Raw genomic sequence first — 19,224 nt, 5'->3', positions numbered from 1 at the left:
AATCATGTTTTTTTCCCCCCTAGTTATATAAGGTTAAAATACATATTTTGCCTCTAATTTAATTAAGGTCTACTAAAATGTGATTCCAATTGTTTTTTTTTTTTCATATCGCAATATCGATATTGTCTGGACAGTGGAAAATACCATGATATGAATTTTAGCTCATATCGCCCACACCTACTGCAAGCATAAATGGTGAAATAGTTGGAATATCACACAGCCAGAAAAGGCTCTCAGCCAATCAGATTTGAGGACCAGAAAGAACTGTTGTGTATCCACCTTTCTTCTCCTGAGTGGGCACAGCAGTAAATTTAATGTGTCTGGCTTCCGGTTTCATCTGCTTCCTTTTATTTTGTGTTATCTTAATTCTAAACAAGCAAACATTATTACCATTTAGCCTACTGAACTTTGTTATTCTTCTCGTTATTTTCCAATGAAAGTCTCACACATTCACAGAAAACGGCTTATTCCTGCACTGAAAAAATGTAGGCCTTTACTGTGCTCCTCTGATTCTGCCCGCGTTTTCTCCTGTCTCCCGCGGAAAGCCGCGAACTCGCATGATTCAAAAATTAACGGTCATTTCTATTTACTGACTATTTTTTGACTAACATAAATTCGTTTATGTATGTCTTTATGTATGTCTTTAGTTAGTAATTTCGTAAATAGTATATCCATCTCAACGCCACTGCATGAGAGAAATTTGGTTTGAATAAATGAATGTTTAAAAAAGCCTCCACACACCTGCCGGAGCATCTCTTCTCTTCTCTTCTCTTCTCTTCTTCGCTCGTACTGTAGGAGGCGCTGTGACGATCTTTAGTTCCCCCGTAAAACCACTGAAGAAAGAAGGAAGACTGCTGCATTCAGACGGTAGGTGTTAAGTATTTTTGTTGTCTATTAACGGTTTACTTGCACGCTGTTGTGATTTTTCTGTCTCTGTTTTAATGAGCTTGAAGCTTTTCCTCGCCCACTCGATAGTTTTACTACTGTAACCACAACAAATGTCTATTGTTTTACTACATTGACAAAGTTTGATCCATGATGTGAACAATAGCTTTTATATTAACACAATTTTCAAAGCTAGACGCTTAAATGTGTAAAACCTGACAGTATCTTGAAGCACATTTGATAATATTTCTACTCTGTGCTGCCTCAATGTTAAAATGAACATTGAGGCAAACAAACATTCCTAACCGAATCTACATCTGAAATAAGTATTTCTACATGTTCTCTGAAATAAAATGCTATTTTCTTTAATAACAAGTCAGTTATAGGTAGATCAGCTCTTGTTCAGTCGTATGTAAACTATAATTTTGAGGAAAATCAGTGCCAGTTTATTATAAATGCGTCCATTAATTATCATGATGTATTTGTGTTCAGATATTGATCATGAAAGCGCAGGTGGATGTGATCTGCTGTAAATCAGTAGGAACTGATCTGTCCATGCTGGATATTGAGGATTTCATCACAGAAATCTGTCGGCTGAAGAAAGAGGTGGCGTCACTGGAGGCAAAGCTGAGAGAAAGAGGAGACAAACTGAACAGAGAGGTTTCAACAGCTCTTCATTTCATCTTTAGCTGCTAATATGGACTGCTTGTTATGTGAATTAATGTCTTATTTTGAATCATACTATTACTAAATATATCACTGATTGTGTTTGTCAGGATGTGGAGAAGGTTTCAGTGCGTGTGGCTGATGGGACAGAAGCTCAGGATTCAGTCTGGAGCGTCAGAGATCAGAGATCCAGAGACACACAGGACTCAGAGCTCAGCCTCACTTTACTCTGTTATACTGACGCTCAGGATCATGAATCCACTGATCAAACCTCTGACTGTAACGCTGGAGAACAGCAGATGCTGCAGACGCCGCTGAAGATGTGCTCCGTCAAACTGGTGGACTGCAGGAACCTGATCGAGAGCAGAGCAGAAGAAACCACCGCAGAGGAACAACAACAGAGTCACGAGGAAGAGGAGGATTATGATGAAGATCAGAACAATGATGTTGACGATAGTGACTTTGTTCCTTCGGGTATGTTTCGTCCTTTTATGACCGGAAATGCTGAATAAACTAAATTGGTGTTCATTTGTAAAAAAGTATTATGCATGTACAGACCTAAATTCATGTGGAGCAGCATTTGTTGTGAATTCTGCCAATTTGAAACATTGAGAACGACATATCGTTAGCTGCATGTGTATAAATGATCACAGGGCAACACATCAGATTGTGCATTTATTTAAATCACAGCCTTTGTAGTTTGATAACAGTAAAAAGACACATCTGAATCTCAATTATAATTAATTAAGTTATAGAAAAAGTTATATTTTATACCAATTTTGTTTCTTTCAGATAACAATGCTGGTTTATCTTCTGATGGAGAAACTGCCTCTACATCCAAAGAGCAAAGAACAAAGAAGAGTTTCTCCTGTGCCACCTGTGGAAAAACATTCAGCAAACAGTGTAATTTAACAAGACATGCCAGAAAGAAAAAACACACAGAACAGAAAGACTTCAGCTGCAAGATATGCAACATCAGCTTTCCTACCTTCAAAGAGAAAACACTTCATTCAAAAGAGCACAGCATGAAGAAGGAGTTTCGCTGCGAACAGTGCGGGAAGGATTTCTTCACCACTCTTTATAATATGAGAGCTCATATAAAGACACACGAAGAAAAGTCTCTTCAGTGCAACGAATGCAACAAGTTTTTCCGTAACAAACGAGATCTTTCAAGTCATATGAGAATTCACACGGGTGAAAAGCCGTACAAGTGCCCTCACTGCGAGAAGAGCTTCAGCCAGGGATCTAATCTGAAGACACATCTACTCAAGCACAGCAATGAGACACCGCATCAGTGCAGTGAATGTGGAGAACATTTTATAAGCTCAACATCTCTAAAATTGCACCAAAAAAAACACTTTGATAAACCGTATCAGTGCCCTCACTGTGAGATGAGCTTCAGTTTCAGATCAGATCTGACAAACCATCTATTCAAGCACAGTAATGAGAATCCGTATCAGTGCAGTGAATGTGGAAAACCTTTTTTAAGTTCAGCTTCTCTAAAGTTACACCAAAAAATGCACTCTGATGACAAACCGTTTCAGTGTTCACACTGTGAGAAACGTTTCCGTAATTCGGGTCACTGTAAAACCCATGAGAGGATTCACACCGGAGAGAAACCGTACCTGTGCTCCGACTGCGGGAAGAGCTTTGCTAGTTCATTTGCTTTCAAAGTTCATCTGAGAATTCACACAGGAGAAAGACCGTATGCCTGTAGTGATTGTGGGAAGAGTTTCTATAAGCTAAGTGACTTAAAAATACACAGGAGGACTCATACAGGAGAAAAGCCTTATAAATGCTCACATTGTGACAAGACTTTCGCTATATCAACTTCCCTGAAGATCCACAAACGAATGCATACAGGAGAGAAACCTTTCTGCTGCTCCATCTGCGGCGAGAGATTCTCTTTTAAATGGGGTTTTCAGACGCACCAGAAGAAACACGCTGCTCCAGGATCATCATAGCTTCATCATGCAATTATGTTTAGGTTGTCTAAAACAGTCTTACAGAAATGTTGTTGTTTTATGGTTGTTAAAAGTAGAACCTATAACAAGAATGTCTCTAGGACAGGGGTGCTCAAACCTGCTCCTGGAGGGCCTCTGTCCTGCAGAGTTTAACTCCAACCTTAATTAAACACACCTGAAGCTGCTAATCAAGAGCTGTGTCCAGAATCACCCACTATACCCTTGAATAGGGCAATAATTGAGAAGACAGCCATTTGTCATGGACCATCCAAAACAACAGTGGACTTTACTCAGTGTGCTCATTCAATCCCACAATGCACCACAATAATGAATATATATATTTAGGAAGAAAGAAAGAAGGAAGGAAAGACAACTGCTCTACAGACTGATCTCGAGTCCCACCGTAGAGCTCTGGAAGGATGCTCTGTTCCAAAATCAAATCACTGTCGGTGCTTGCCTTCATGCACATCTATTCTGACATATCATATTTTGTCCAGTCCATACGATTATCACAATGTCATTGTGATTTCGAGAGAATATGCGGATGTCACTCCCGAAAGTTTGTTGCTAGCGAATACCTATAATGCGCCATGAAGGTCGAGCCAAGTTAATTCCCGTGTCTCGCCAGAAGATGGCATCTGCAGCTGAATCATTCATCCATTTTTCAAACCACTGGTCCAATGTGGCTACAGCGTAATATCATACAGGTATAAATTCCTTTTTAATTGATTTTTTAAATTAATTTATTAATGTTTATACATGCTAGTTTCATTGACAGTTCACGATAAATCTTTTAATCTTACTACTGGAACTGGCAGTTAAGTTTCAAATTATTATTAAACAGCATTTAGCACAAACTATATTAACCTGCACACTCAGTGTTAGGGGTGCAACGGATCATAGATGATCCATACGGACCAGATCCCACGGTTCGGCACGCATGTGATTCATGGGTTAGCTGTTAAGTTTAACCATCATAGAGTGAAAGTTTATCATTTGCACGTGTTTTGTTTTGCCAGTTTACCAATTCAAACAATTTTAAACCTTTCAAGCAGAAGAGAACACGTGCGCTGTTTTTTTACCGCTGCCGCACACACCCTAAGCGAGCACACGCAGAGAGAAAGAGGAGCGATTCAGACTGCGCCATTCACACAGATTGATTTCTCTTTCACTTCTCTTTGAACGGAAACATACAGACAAATATTATGTTTAAATACCCGTTTTGGCAAGTATTCTGGTAAACACAGTCAGTTATGTCTTAAGTGAATCGAAACAGCTGAGAAAGAAACTGGATGTGTGTCAGTAGGTACATTAGGTACGTGCATTTGGTCTTAAAGAGACAGCAGCCTATAAATATCTGCAGCGAAGAGCACTATTGTGTTATTTTACAATTAATGATTAAATTTCTGCACCTGAATACTAGTATTACTGACTTTATTAGTAACTTTGTTGTATTCATCTACGCTTGTTCATCTACGCTACAATTGTTCTTGTTTTATTACTGACTTTATTAGTTCAGCTAGTAGTTTTTGCTGTGGTATAGAAGTACTTAATTACTGAAAGCTTACTTTAATTAATAAAAATGCTGATCCAAAAAATGATCCGATCCATGACTCAAAATCCGTAATATGATCCGAACCGTGAGCTTTGTGATCCGTTGCACCACTACTTGGTGTGTGAATTCACTCGCTTGTTTTCATTCACTCCTTCAAGTGGACTAATGCAGGGAATAGAGATTGAGGGAATAGGGGGTAATTTCAAACAAAGCAAAGGTCTTCAGATTCTCTCTGGAAACAGAGCTCAGGTAAGTGTGTTGGCACTAAACTCTGCAGGACCTCCAGGAGCAGGATTGGACACCCCTGCTCTATAACATAATATACTGCATAGAAATGAATATGAATGGAATGGAATATGAATGAAGTTATTAATAATAATAATAATAATAAAAAGAAATGTTTTTGTGACAACCTTAAATTCACTGTAATGTGCAGATCAATGTCTGATATTGGATTACATTGTGTGTTTATGGGTTTTTAATCACAGTAACACAGTGGTTTTCAAACTTTTTTTCAGAGCGACCCTATTTTTTATTTTAAATTGACATGACCCATATATATATATATATATATATATAAAATGACATAAAGACAAAAACCATCTTTGGAAAAATATTATTTGAAGTGAAATTTAAAGATTGTCTATCTCATCCATATCGTTATGAAATATAGCATTCTGTGTAGATAGGTCTGATAAGTTTTGTGGTCGGTGCCGGTTCACACATATGATCTGATCTGTGTTATAGTGTCTCCGGACCAGAGCACAATGTAACCACTCTGCTGTGCTATTCCAATAAAAAAAAAATGGTTCTGAACAGGCCCAAAAACCTTGCTGATCTCGAACAAGGGAGCCTGTGATGTCAGTAGGCGGAGCTTCCATTAGAGATCACAGGATGAGAAGCTCAAGTGACATGAAAATTGTTGATTCATATTGGTGGAAACAAGAGACTGTAAGTTAATGTTTGTATCTTTTAAATGTGAATTTGGTTGTTGTTTTGGAGCACACAAGCTTATAAATAACCTTAAGGCTAACATATTCATACTTAATACCAAAAAACTTAAATCTTGATTTCCTTGGGACTTGATACAGTCAACCACCAGATCCTCCTGTCAACCCTATTGAGAAAGGGCATCTCAGGAACCGCACTCCAGTGGTCTTACCTCTCAGATAGGTCCTTCAAGGTATCTTGGAGAGGTGAGGTATCCAAGTTGCAAAATCTAGCTACTGGGGTGCCTCGGGGCTCAGTTCTTGGACCATTTCTCTTTTCTGTCTACATGGCATCACTAGGTTCTGTCATTCAGAAACATGGCTTTTCATATCACTGTTATGCTAATGACACTCAACTCTACCTCTCATTCCATCCTGATGATCCGACGATAGCTGCTCGCATCTCAGCATGTCTAACAGACATTTCTTGCTGGATGAAGGACCATCAACTTCAACTCAACCTAGCTAAGACAGAACTGCTTTTAGTTTCAGCAAACCCATCACTTCATCACAATTTCTCCTTCCAGTTAGGCTCATCAACCATAACAGCCAGAAACCTTGGAGTTGTGATTGATGATAAGCTGACTTTCTCAGACCACATTGCTAAAACTGCCCGGTCCTGCAGATTTGCATTATACAATATTAAGAAGATCAGGCCCTTTCTCTCGGAACATGCAACAAAACTCCTTGTTCAGGCTCTCGTTCTGTCCAGACTTGACTATTGCAGTGCTCTCTTGGCAGGTGTTCCAGCCAATTCCATCAAACCTCTACAATTAATCCAAAATGCTGCTGCAAGATTAATCTTTAATGAGCCGAAAAGAACGCACGTCACGCCTCTATTCAACAATTTGTACTGGCTACCAATAGCTGCTCGCATTAAATTCAAGGCATTAATGTTTGCCTAGAACCACCACTGGCTCTGCACCCCTTTACCTAAATTCATTACTTCAGACTTATGTGCCCTCTAGAAGCTTGCGTTCTGCAAGTGAACGACACATTATTGTTCATCCCAAAGAGGCACAAAATCACTTTCACTGACTTTTTCATTAACTGTTCCCATCTGGTGGAATGACCTGCCCAACTCAATCCGAGCAGCTGAGTCCTTACCCATCTTCAAGAAACGGCTAAAAACTCATCTCTTCCATCTTTATTTGACCCTCTAACTCTACTACTCTCTATTCTAATTTTATTTTATCTATCTGTCGTCTTTTATTTTAAAAAAAAAAACACATTTGACCCTTTATCAATTGCATATTTATTCGAACTGCTAGCTTTTCTTGTAAAACTAACACTAGGTTTCTTTTTTTCTATTCTATCTACTTGTTTCTTATAAAATAAATATAATATAGAAAAAACAAACCTAGTTGTTGTTTTATTTATCGTTTTCTTAAAAAAAAAAAAAAAACACCCCAACTAATGTGTAGGCTGCATTAGGCTAACCACGACTTGTAATAGCACTTGCATGTTGTTGCTCTTTTGTTGGTTTTGATTGCTTCTAATGTGCGTAAGTCGCTTTGGATAAAACCCATCTGCTAAATGACTAAATGTAAATGTACTTAACAAAACATGAATGCAATGGGATTTAAGCCTGTCTAACCATCCATAACAACTCAGCATAGCCTAGACTAGAGTAAAGCAGTGTAATATAATTAAAATGCAAGTTTACAGTGTTATTCTCTCCGGTGTGTTACTGCGCTTCTCTGATTCTGCGCGCGGTTCTTTGTCCTGTCCTCCAGAAAGCCGCCAACTCGCGTAATTCAAAAATTAACGGTCATTTTGATTGCCGGGCCGGCTAACATGATCGATGACTTTATTTAATAATATGAAATGGGTATATTGTATCCATGTCTTGGCAACGCCTCGAAATACGGTGTTTTTTAAATAAAATAAATTAGGTTTGGTGCAGCCCTCCACACACACACACACACACACCTGCGGAGCGTCTCTTCACTTCATCGCTCGTACTGTAGGAGGCGCTGTGATCATCTTTAGTTCACCCGTAAAACCACTGAAGAAAGAAGGAAGACTGGAGCACACAGGCGGTAAGTGTTCATAATATTATTTATGTGTTTAGCGGTTTATGTGCGTGTGGTTATTTTTTTCTATTGCTACTGTTTTTATGAATGAAGCGTTTCATCGCTCGCTCGTCTTATGAAAAAATATTCAATGCTATCGACTCTTTAAAAGTTTTCACAATTTAGGAAGAAATGCGTAGAAATCCGACAGTGTCTAATGTATATCTCATATTATAACATTTGATAATATTCCTTCTCTGTGCTGGTTCAACGAAACAGTTTCTGTATTAATACAATGGTTTTCAATACAGTTTTATGTTCATAATTATAATTATGTCCAGCTTTGTGCTTGCTCAATATTTAAATTAAACAAACACGATCTTACATTTGAAATAAACAATTGTGAATATTCTCCGACATGTTATTCTTTCATAAGTCAGTTCTTTGTAGTTCAGCTCGTTTAATCATTTTGAGGGTAAATTGTGTCTGTCGTTATAAATGCGTCTTTAATAAGTTTAAGATGTGTTTGTGTTCAGATGTTGATCATGAAAGCGCAGGTGGATGTGATCTGCTGTAAATCAGTAGGAACTGATCTGTCCATGCTGGATATTGAGGATTTCATCACAGAAATCTGTCGGCTGAAGAAAGAGGTGGCGTCACTGGAGGCAAAGCTGAGAGAAAGAGGAGACAAACTGAACAGAGAGGTTTCTGAACAGCTCTTCATTTCATCCTTCAGCTCAGTCACTCAATGAGGCTTCTTTCACAAACCAAACTCAGTTCTTATCACCATCTCAAATTAAGTCAACGGCAAAATATGCTAACAAATAGGGCTGGGTATCGTTCAAAATTTTTGATATGGATACGATACGGTGAAATCTGTTTTAACAAGAGTAGGCATTACACATTACGGTAACACTTTACAATAAGGTGTCATTTGTTAACATTAGTTAATGTATTAACTAACATGAACAAACAATGAACACTGCATTTATTACACTTTATTAATGTTTGTTAATGTTAATTAATGAAAATACAGTTGTTCATTGTTTATTAATGTTAGTTCACAGTGCATTAACTAATGTTAACAAACACAAATTGTGATTTTAATAATGCATTAGTAAATGCTGAAATTAACATTAACTAAGATTAATAAATGCGGTAGAAGTACTGTTCATTCTTAGTTCATGTTTACTAATGTTGTTAATTAATGTTAACTAATGAACCTTATTGTAAAGTGTTACCCACATTACCTCAAAAAACTACTGTATTTTTTTTGAGGTTTTTACAGACTTAGACTCATCTCCTGAGTCACTGCACAAAGGAACAAAATGTAACCAACACAGTAAATCAGAGCAAATAGTTTTAATAAGGTTCAAATAGTTTTCAGTTCAAAATGAACCGTTTTAAGTCAGTATGTGAGGCTCACTATAAAGCCATTACAAAGCTTGGAAGAGCCATGACATTTTTTATATAACTCTGATTGTATTCGTCTGAAAGAAGAAGAAGCTTGTGCTTGTGAGGGTTAGTAAATCATGGGGTAATTTTCATTTTGGGTTAACTATCCCTTTAATGTCAAACTGAACATAACTCTAACCCATGAGGTGGTAGGCTGTCAGTCAGTGCAGTTACATTGTTGAGCCAGTAGGTGGCAGCAAGGGACAGTCTTTATGAATGAGACTTCATTAAACCATTCTTGTAAGGGCTGTGTATTGCCAACAAAGTCACGATAAGATTCCTATCCCGATACAGAGGCCATGATACAATACATATTACGATACTGGACTGCATTGAATTTGACCTCAGCAGAATTTAGAAAAACAACCATTTATTAAACTTTGCATACTACAGGACCATTGCTAACTATAGGCAGTTGACCTCTGAAGGGCCTCCAGTATCACAGAATTACAATAAAGGTAATGGTGGATATGTTTCATGTTAACATTGGGCACTCCCCACCAGGTGCAATATTCTGATTGTTTGCATCTTGTTTTTCAGCCCATAAATAATAGTGTACTTGTTCAAATAAATGTAATAAAATCATCTTTACATTGCTAGTAGGTTATCATTGCACAAATTATCAAACTCTTTACATTTAAAAAATAAAAATTAGAAGTGTTCTCTTTCTTGACAACTCTTTATTGAATTTTATTCTGGAAACAGTAGTACAAAGCATTTTAAATAACAATAAAATAATTTTTTTACAAAGATTTTAGAAAAGATGAAACAACATTAAAAGCTGAATGCCATGAATTTACAGTTTTCACATTAGATCCATGTATACGAGAAGTTGAGTGATACATCGAGATCATGTCCAACAAATACACCGTCCAGGTTCCTCTGTCCATTGTGTGAGGAGGATTCCTCAAAAAAAAATTTTTTGCTGCTGTGAGAGCAGCTAACAGTAAACATCTTTGTTGGACGGACAAGGTGAAGTCCCAAAAGTCATTCATGAAAAATTGGCGCAGAGTCAAACATATCTCAGTACCCAACAAATATGATAGGTCCTGTGAGAGATGAGTCCAAAAAGGTGAGAGAGAGGGGCATTCCCAAAAAAAAAGCAAAAACGTGCCTAAAACTCCTTGGGAACAGAGATTACACTTAGGACAAGACGACAGATTCATATAAAAATGTTTCATTGGAGTCAAGTAAATCCTATGCAGCAATTTCCAATGAATCGTTTGGTGATTAGGGTTTTTAGAAGACAAATTAAACATACCCCATACCTGATCCGAAAATAAAACATCCTCATTAAGATCCTTAGCCAAACAGTTGTAATAGATAAAGGTTTGTATGAATGCTCAAGAAGAAAGAGATAGATGACTGAAGCAGAGGAGCGAGATTCCTCAGAAGGAAGGATTAGTTTGCGCAAAGGGTGAACAGTTCCAAGGCACCCCATACGCCCGTAGGGCTGATCTAATGCACAAATACATAAAGAAGGAGGTGCCTGGCAGATTATATTGAGTTTTGAGATTCTGGAAGGATTTTAAACCACTATTATCATAGATATCTCCCAGAGTGTTTACTTTATTATGAGTCCATTGCGGACAATGAAATGGAGTACTGCCTGACAAAAGATTATTATTGTGGAAGAATGCCTATGCCATATTGTAACTATTTGTGAACGTCTTTCAACATCCCTCCATGTGGAGAGGAGGTGGGTTACAGTGGGACCAAACTGAGATTTACACTGCCTAAAAATTAGAAGTGTTCTTTACAAATGCGTTGTCTTCACTGTAGCTTTTCATCCACACACATTCAGTCATTCACACAGATCTTGCTGCGCACACACAGACATTCAGCAACACAGAAACTTCTCAGAGCTGCCCCGCAATTCTGTCAATAAAATAGCTTAACTGCTGAAGAGCTACATTATCTTTCTTATCAAGGAGATGGTAGCGTTATTGTTTCTAAAGCAATTAAAGCCACAGTTTCACAGTTAATAGAGAAAAATGGCAAAAAACAGAGGTAATCCCGACCGATACCGAACTGCGGTCTATCAATCAGTGCATCCCTAAGCTTGTTCTTTATTTGTGTTTATCTGTGATGTGTTTGTCAGGATGTGGAGAAGGTTTCAGTGCGTGTGGCTGATGGGACAGAAGCTCAGGATTCAGTCTGGAGCGTCAGAGATCAGAGATCCAGAGACACACAGGACTCAGAGCTCAGCCTCACTTTACTCTGTTATACTGACGCTCAGGATCATGAATCCACTGATCAAACCTCTGACTGTAACGCTGGAGAACAGCAGATGCTGCAGACGCCGCTGAAGATGTGCTCCGTCAAACTGGTGGACTGCAGGAACCTGATCGAGAGCAGAGCAGAAGAAACCACCGCAGAGGAACAACAACAGAGTCACGAGGAAGAGGAGGATGAAGATGATTATGAGAATAATGGGAATTATCATGTTGAAGATGGTGACTTTGTTCCTTCAGGTATGTTTCTTCCTTTTATGACCAGATATACTGAATTGACATAATTCTTTTAAAGTTGTTCAAATATTAACGACTGCATGTGCAGACAAAGGGTGTGTGATTTTGATAAAAAAATATCTCGATATTTTCTAGGATTTTATCGATAATGATAATGTGACTGTATTTTGCTAAGTGTGTTATTGTACTAGTATCTTAAGGACCACCGTGGACAGCTGACTCCTTAAATGTTTGATATTCTGCTTATTCTGTGTGGTCAGTTCACAGCATTGATAGAAGTGAATCTTTTCCAATAAGTTTAAATAATTTTTACCTTTTTTAAAGCATTTTCTTTTTCTAAAAGTGGAAATCTTTTGAGTCAAATTCTTACATTTAATCAGTGGATTAGAATGATAAGACATTTGGGCTGTTACCAAACAAATTAAATCAGTATCAACAAAATTCATCTTTGCAATGCAGAGGAGAAACAGAAGCTGCATCTGAATTGGCATTTAGATGTATTTACATACTGTTTAATGTAGAGCAGGGGTTTCAAACTCAGTTCCTGGAGGGCCGCATTTCATTTTATTTTAATAAAATAAAAAAATTGCACAGCCGATTCAATATTCTATTATTAAATCAACTAATCGAATATTCGAAAATCATGACCCATCCCTAATTGGGACATCCCTAATTACGATATTATCACAGACGATATATCGCACAACCCTAATGCAGACCTAAATTCACGTGGAGCAGCATTTGTTGTGAATTCTGCCAATTTGAGAACAGCTGCATGTGTATAAAAGATCAATGCCTTTGTAGTTTGATAACCGCACATAGACATATCGCAATTTCTATTTTGTCATGGCTGATTGTTCAGTTCTATAACTTATAGTAAAAGTTATTTTATGCCAATTTTGTTCCTTTCAGATGACAGCGCTGGTTCCTCTTCTGATGGAGAAACTGGGTCTACATCTAAAGAGCAAAGTACAGAGACCAACTGTGGAAAAACATTCAGCAAACAGGATCATTTAACAAGACATCAGAGAACACACACAAAACAGAAAGACTTCAGCTGCAAAATATGCAACATCAGCTTTCCTACCTTCAAAGAGAGAACACTTCATTCAAAAGAGCACAGCGTGAAGAAGGAGTTTCGCTGCGAACAGTGCGGGAAGGATTTCTTCAACACTCTTTATAGTATGAGAGCTCATATAAAGACACACGAAGAAAAGTCTCTTCAGTGCAACGAATGCAACAAGTTTTTCCGCAACAAACGAGATCTTTCTGTTCATATGAGAATCCACACGGGTGAAAAGCCGTACAAGTGCCCTCACTGCGAGAAGAGCTTCAACCAGGGATCTAATCTGAAGACACATCTACTCAAGCACAGCAATGACAAACCGCATCAGTGCAGTGAATGTGGAGAACATTTTATAAGCTCAACATCTCTAAAGTTACACCAAAAAATGCACTCTGATGACAAACCGTATCAGTGTTCACACTGTGAGAAACGTTTCCATCATTTGACTCACCGGAAAACCCATGAGAGGATTCACACCGGAGAGAAACCGTACCTGTGCTCCGACTGCGGGAAGAGCTTTGCTAGTTCATTTGCTTTCAAAGTTCATCTGAGAATTCACACAGGAGAAAGACCGTATCCCTGTAGTGATTGTGGGAAGAGTTTCTATAAGCTAAGTGACTTAAAAATACACAGGAGGACTCATACAGGAGAAAAGCCTTATAAATGCTCACATTGTGATAAGACTTTCGCCATATCAACTTCCCTGAAGATCCATAAACGAATGCATACAGGAGAGAAACCTTTCTGCTGCTCCATCTGCGGCGAGAGATTCTCTTTTAAATGGGGTTTTCAGACGCACCAGAAGAAACACGCCGCTCCAGGATCATCATAGCTTCATCATGCAATTATGTTTAGGTTGTCTAAAACACAGTGTTGCAGAAATGTTGTTTTATGATGTGTAAAAAGTTTGAAAAAAAGTTGTCTCTAGGATAGGGATGCCTAAACCTGCTCCTGGAGGGCCTCTGTCCTGCAGAGTTTAGCTCCAACCATAATTAAACACACCTGAAGCTGCTAATCAAGAGCTGTGTTTAAAAAAACTGTAGTTTTGGATGCCATTTCAAATAGGGCAGGTGATTTCAGACAGTGTATTTTGAGTACGTTCAATCAGTCCCACAATGCAGTGCAATAATGAGTGTACAACTGATGTACACCAACAGCTAGCGAATACCCATAATGCACTGTGTCTCATACACCAAATTAACTCCTGTGTCTCGCCAGAAGATGGCATCTGCAACTAAATCATCCATCCATTTTTAAAACCACTTGTCCAATGTGGCTACAGTGTAATGTCACTCAGCTATTAATTCCTTTGTAATTGATTATTACGTTGTTTTATTAAGGTTTATACACTGCTCAAAAAATTTAAGGAACACTTCAGCTCTCATCGGGGAAAAATATCATGCTGGATATCTATACTTATATGGACTGGGTAGTGTGTTAGGAACAAAAGGATGCCTCATCATTTGGTGGAAATGAAAATTATCAACCTACAGAGGGCTGAATTCAAAGACACAACGAAAATCAAAGTGAAAAAATGATGCAGCAAGACATGTGACATTTTCTGTATCATTACACCAGTCTTCAATGCATGATCCTTCACAAATCATTCTAATATGCTGATTTATTATCAATGTTGGAAACAGTTGTGCTGCTTTATTTTTGCTTAAATCCTTGCTGAATAAAAACTAATTGCTTTCAAAAAAAAGTACTGCCCTCAGGCTTTTGAATGGTAGTGTATATTGTTGCAAAAATTATATTTTAAATGCTGTTCTTATTTAACTTTTTATTCATCAAAGAATTCTGAAAAAAGTATCACAGGTTTCCAACATTGCTAATAAATCAGCATTGCATAAAATTCATTAAGTAAATAAAGTAAATTAATAAAGTATATTAAAATTTTGATCAAATAAATGCAGGCTTGATGACTATAAGTGACTTATTGCAAAAATATAAAATAGTAATGTATCCAAACTTTTGACCTATAATTTTATTCCCCTCATATTGCATTTTACATTTGAGCCCCTGCCCCTGAGGAACTCTCTGCATGTCCCTGTTAGCCAGGGTTCAAAGTCCAAACCGCCAGGAAAATCTGCGCTGAAACTGTTACTCGTCAGCTGCTCAGTAACACTTTTATGAATTTTTACAAGGCATGTGACAGTGTGATAAGTGCATCTTCCCAAATTAGTAATGAGAATAATTTAGAAATCTGCTGCTGTCAACAAAAAGAAGCACTGAGGACTTCCTGCGGGTTTCCGTCAAAATAAAAGGTCCATCAACATCCATAAAATGTTAGTATTGTAATATTACTGTTGTTCTGTTAAATAAAATGAAAAGACAATAATAACAGAGGTGGGACCAAGTCATTTTGCAAGTCACAAGTAAGTCTTGAGTCTTTGCATTCAATTCTCAAGTCAAGTCCCGAGTCAAGACAGACAAGTCCCAAGTCAAGTCTCGAGTCGAGTCGCAAGTCCTCAAATTTTAGCTTCAAGTCTTAAACAAGTCATTAGTGCTCTTTGCCCAAATTAGTGTCTCAGTATTAATTCCCATATCAAATTTATAGTAATTTATATCAGGAAGTCGGGTAGAATATGTTTTACATAGTTTAATTTCATGTGAGATGGGTGCCCTTAGTAAAACTACTCAAGTTCAATTTAGGGATTGTGCCAAAATAGTACAAGCAGTGGAAAATAAATAAATAAACTATTTTATTAGTAACAGAATATCAAAGACAACATAATTTCATAGAAATAACAGCTGCAATACTTTGCATGTGTGCATAAGAAGAATATATGCTTCTAGGTGTTTGTTATATCTAAGCCAATGAGCCATTATTTGGAACCTCAATGAAACAGATTTAAAAACATATGAGCAGAAACTCAGAAAGAACCGCTTTGAAAGAACTAGAAGAAATAACTGCTACCATACTTTACATGAGAGGAAACCTGCAATATGGATGCAGACAAACTCATGAAGACAGTCATTCAAAAATGCTGTGCTACCATTCTTTATAACTAAGAGTAACAAAGACAAAATGTTGTACGTTAAATGTGAAGTATATAATATGCATAGTTGATCGCTAAATTCAGGGGCTATGTGCTATATACAGACTGATTTACAACACGTGAATTCAATTATTTATCCTGAAAGAAATAAAATTGAAATGAGTGCCTGGTGAAGAGGGAGAAAAATTTAGTATATTTTATAGTTATATATAGACTACAATTCACAAATCATTTTGTGAAAGAACACTTTTAAAATAATCATTACGCCAATTGACCCTTTTTTTTCTTCTTCAAATTATAGCTAATTTTTTTGCAATAATTAATTTTAAATCTAGCTTAAATCAAGGTTTATCTAATAATTATTTCGCACCAAATTTTAAACCTTTAAAAATAAGCAGGTTTACATTTTAACCTATCATTTGGTCCTGGATTTAAGTAATATTTGCACCATAACTTTAAACTCAGATTTAAATCTTGATTATGGATTAACTTTAAACTTAATGGAGGTTTAAATAAAATAAAATGCACATGCAATTAAAATATGCAACAGTGGAGATCTGAGAAAAAAAAAAAAAAAAAGGTCTCGGAGAGGTGTTTACCAATAAAAATGAAAATTAAAGCACATCGAGTTGGTAGAGCTGCGAGGGTCGTGGCGGGATGCGGATCCGTCACTCATGGTCCACCTCGGCGTCGGACAAACAAAAGAAGTGAGGAATATGTTTAACATTTCACAGCAGCGGTCACGGTGATGATGAGGCGAGCACCAGTGATCGCGGCAGCGCCTCTCGTTTCTCATGCCCGCTCCGTGTGTCTGCTGGGCGGCGATCAAATGGGCAGGGCAGCGCTTTTCACGAGCAGAGATAGCTACTAGACGAATCATGTTATTATTATTATTTTTTTTTCCGTATCTCGGTTCTTTTGTCGTAAATTGTATAATTACTCCATTAATTTATACTAGCATATACTGTATATCAAGCGCTCCTGAACGCAGTCTCTGGCTTACTGCCAGTCAAGCGCAAGCACGCTGCAGCCGTCTAGAGTGATAACGACGCTGATCTGATCAAGTCTTTCCGAGTCACAGGGCTCAAGTCCAAGTCAAGTCTCGAGTCATTGCAGTCAAAGTCTAAGTCGAGTCTCAAGTCTTCTTTAATTATGTGGAGTCGAGTCGCAAGTCATCAAATTTGGGACTCGAGTCCGAGTCAAGTCTTGAGTCATGTGACTCGAGTCCACACCCCTGAATAAAAATAACAATTACAACAGCTCTATTAATACATTTATTATAACATTCACACATAGTGTTCAAATTGGGGATCTGTAATATTTTCTAATGTTTTAAAAGTATTACCTTCTGTTCAGCAAGGCTGCATTTATTTGCAAGCCTGATTCAAGAAGGGGGTCTCAAAAATGGCCACAAAATGTTATTTTACTAACGTATTAATTTAAAGTTAAATTGTGCTTTGTTGGTATAATGTCTGCTAGAATGTTAAAAAATTATCAATGTTAAATAAGTATTTTTAAATTGTTGTTTTGTATTAGTGTACAATGTTTAAAAATAATAATTTATTCCATGTAGTGTCCATTGCATTCATTTAACATTTAATATTGGAGGCATTTAAGTTATTTGAACATTAAAAAAAAAAAAAAGTCACACAATAGTTACTTTCCCTGTTTACTTTTATAACGATGTAACTCAATTACTATTTGTGAGAAATAACTAGTAACTATAACTAATTACTTTTTTAAAGTAACTTGCCCAACACGTCACTACTATTGCACTATAATGCTGCTTCTGCCAGCTTATGACAATAGATTTACACTTCGAATCAGGTAGTGTGTCATCAATGACAGTAGCTCATTGGAAAAGGATGGATAATGCCCTTCATTGTGTTTGCACTAATAAATGCTGCTGCCTGCCAGCTGCAATCACCAATAAAATGCTGTTCCATAATTTTTGTATATCGTCATAAATATCGCAAATATTCTTGAAATATCGTGATATAATTTTAAGGCTATATCGCCCACCCCTGCTATACAGTATATTAACATTTATATGGGAACATGTATGTTACATATATGGATATATATTACAAAATATATTTGTCAGATTTGGTTACATATATATGTATGTATATATCCCATAATTTATGACTATACATGTGTGTGTGTGTGTGTATATTAATATATAGTAAATATAATATTGTTTAATATAATAAAGGGTTAGTTCACCCAAAAATGAAAATTCTGTCATTAATTACTGTCACGCCCCTGGACTGTCTTGTGTGTGTTTTGCTCCCCATGTGTGCCCTGTGACCCAGTTTCTGTCTCCCTTTGATTGTTTAATTTGATTCCAGGTGTGTCTCCTTAGTTCCTTGATTGTCTTGTCTTTATAAGCCCCAGTCCTTTCAGTTAGTGTTTGTCGGTCTTTAAGTGTCTACCCTGCCTGTGATCTGTGTTCCTATTTGTGTATTAAACTCCCGTGTTGTGAATTCCTCGTCTCCTCGTTCCTGGTTCCCGTGCTCCCCGTGAGCTGTGACAGAAAGACCAACCCTAAAACAGTAACCTCCGTATTTTTCCCTCCGTTTTGTTTCCTCGTTTTACCCAGTGTTTTTTCTTTCCGTTGTGCCCTATGGATCCCCTCGTCCGGCCTGAATTCCTCCTCCTCCTGCTGGAGCAGGGGGAACGATCTCTCGAGGACCACACCAGACTGTTTCTGATGTTAGCTAATGCCACCAGCTACCTGGATGGCACGCTCTGCTCTTTCTACAACGTAAGTTTGAATACAGCGTGCAGAGAGCTGTCGTCCAAGGATGGTCCTCGAGAGGATTTTGCCGCCTTTGTGGAGTGGATTCTGGTGAGAAATGGATCGCCCCTCACCGTCTCTCCTGAGGATGATCTCGCCAGATCCACTCCAGAGCCCAGCCCACCAACTCCCCACGGTGCGGAGCATCAGCCCGAGCCCACCGATGACGGAGAGCCATTTCCCGCTGCGATCTGCGAGCCAGCGCGAAGCCGAGCGACTGAGCGGAAGATCGCCCTGGAAGTTGAGCCCAACACGTCAGATCAGGTGCGAGAGCCGGCGACAGTGCCCATCGCGAGGGAGCCAGCCGTGGACGGTGTAAGCGCGAAGTGGAGCTCCGCCCCCTGCACCGTGGCTGA

At 38.0% G+C, this 19,224-nt stretch overlaps 2 protein-coding genes across 2 annotated transcripts; both read left to right on the top strand.

The window, feature by feature from the left end:
• The first annotated feature begins 770 nt into the window (after positions 1–770).
• On the top strand, positions 771–3,515 carry LOC131542937 (zinc finger protein OZF-like). Its single transcript, XM_058780046.1, has 4 exons — positions 771–867; positions 1,378–1,545; positions 1,662–2,025; positions 2,344–3,515. The coding sequence occupies exons 2-4, from the start codon at positions 1,387–1,389 to the stop codon at positions 3,513–3,515; spliced, it is 1,695 nt and encodes a 564-aa protein (XP_058636029.1). The 5' UTR covers positions 771–867; positions 1,378–1,386.
• Positions 3,516–4,083: 568 nt separating this feature from the next.
• On the top strand, positions 4,084–15,328 carry LOC131542985 (zinc finger protein 501-like). Its single transcript, XM_058780130.1, has 5 exons — positions 4,084–4,222; positions 5,818–8,101; positions 8,611–8,778; positions 11,631–12,003; positions 12,913–15,328. The coding sequence occupies exons 3-5, from the start codon at positions 8,611–8,613 to the stop codon at positions 13,896–13,898; spliced, it is 1,527 nt and encodes a 508-aa protein (XP_058636113.1). The 5' UTR covers positions 4,084–4,222; positions 5,818–8,101; the 3' UTR covers positions 13,899–15,328.
• The last annotated feature ends 3,896 nt before the right edge of the window (positions 15,329–19,224 follow it).

The sequence above is a fragment of the Onychostoma macrolepis genome, chromosome 01 (genome assembly GCF_012432095.1).
Source record: "Onychostoma macrolepis isolate SWU-2019 chromosome 01, ASM1243209v1, whole genome shotgun sequence".
In the NCBI taxonomy this organism is placed as follows: Eukaryota; Metazoa; Chordata; class Actinopteri; order Cypriniformes; family Cyprinidae; genus Onychostoma; species Onychostoma macrolepis.
Note: the sequence above shows the minus strand (reverse complement) of the source record. Positions and strands in the feature narration are given on the sequence as shown.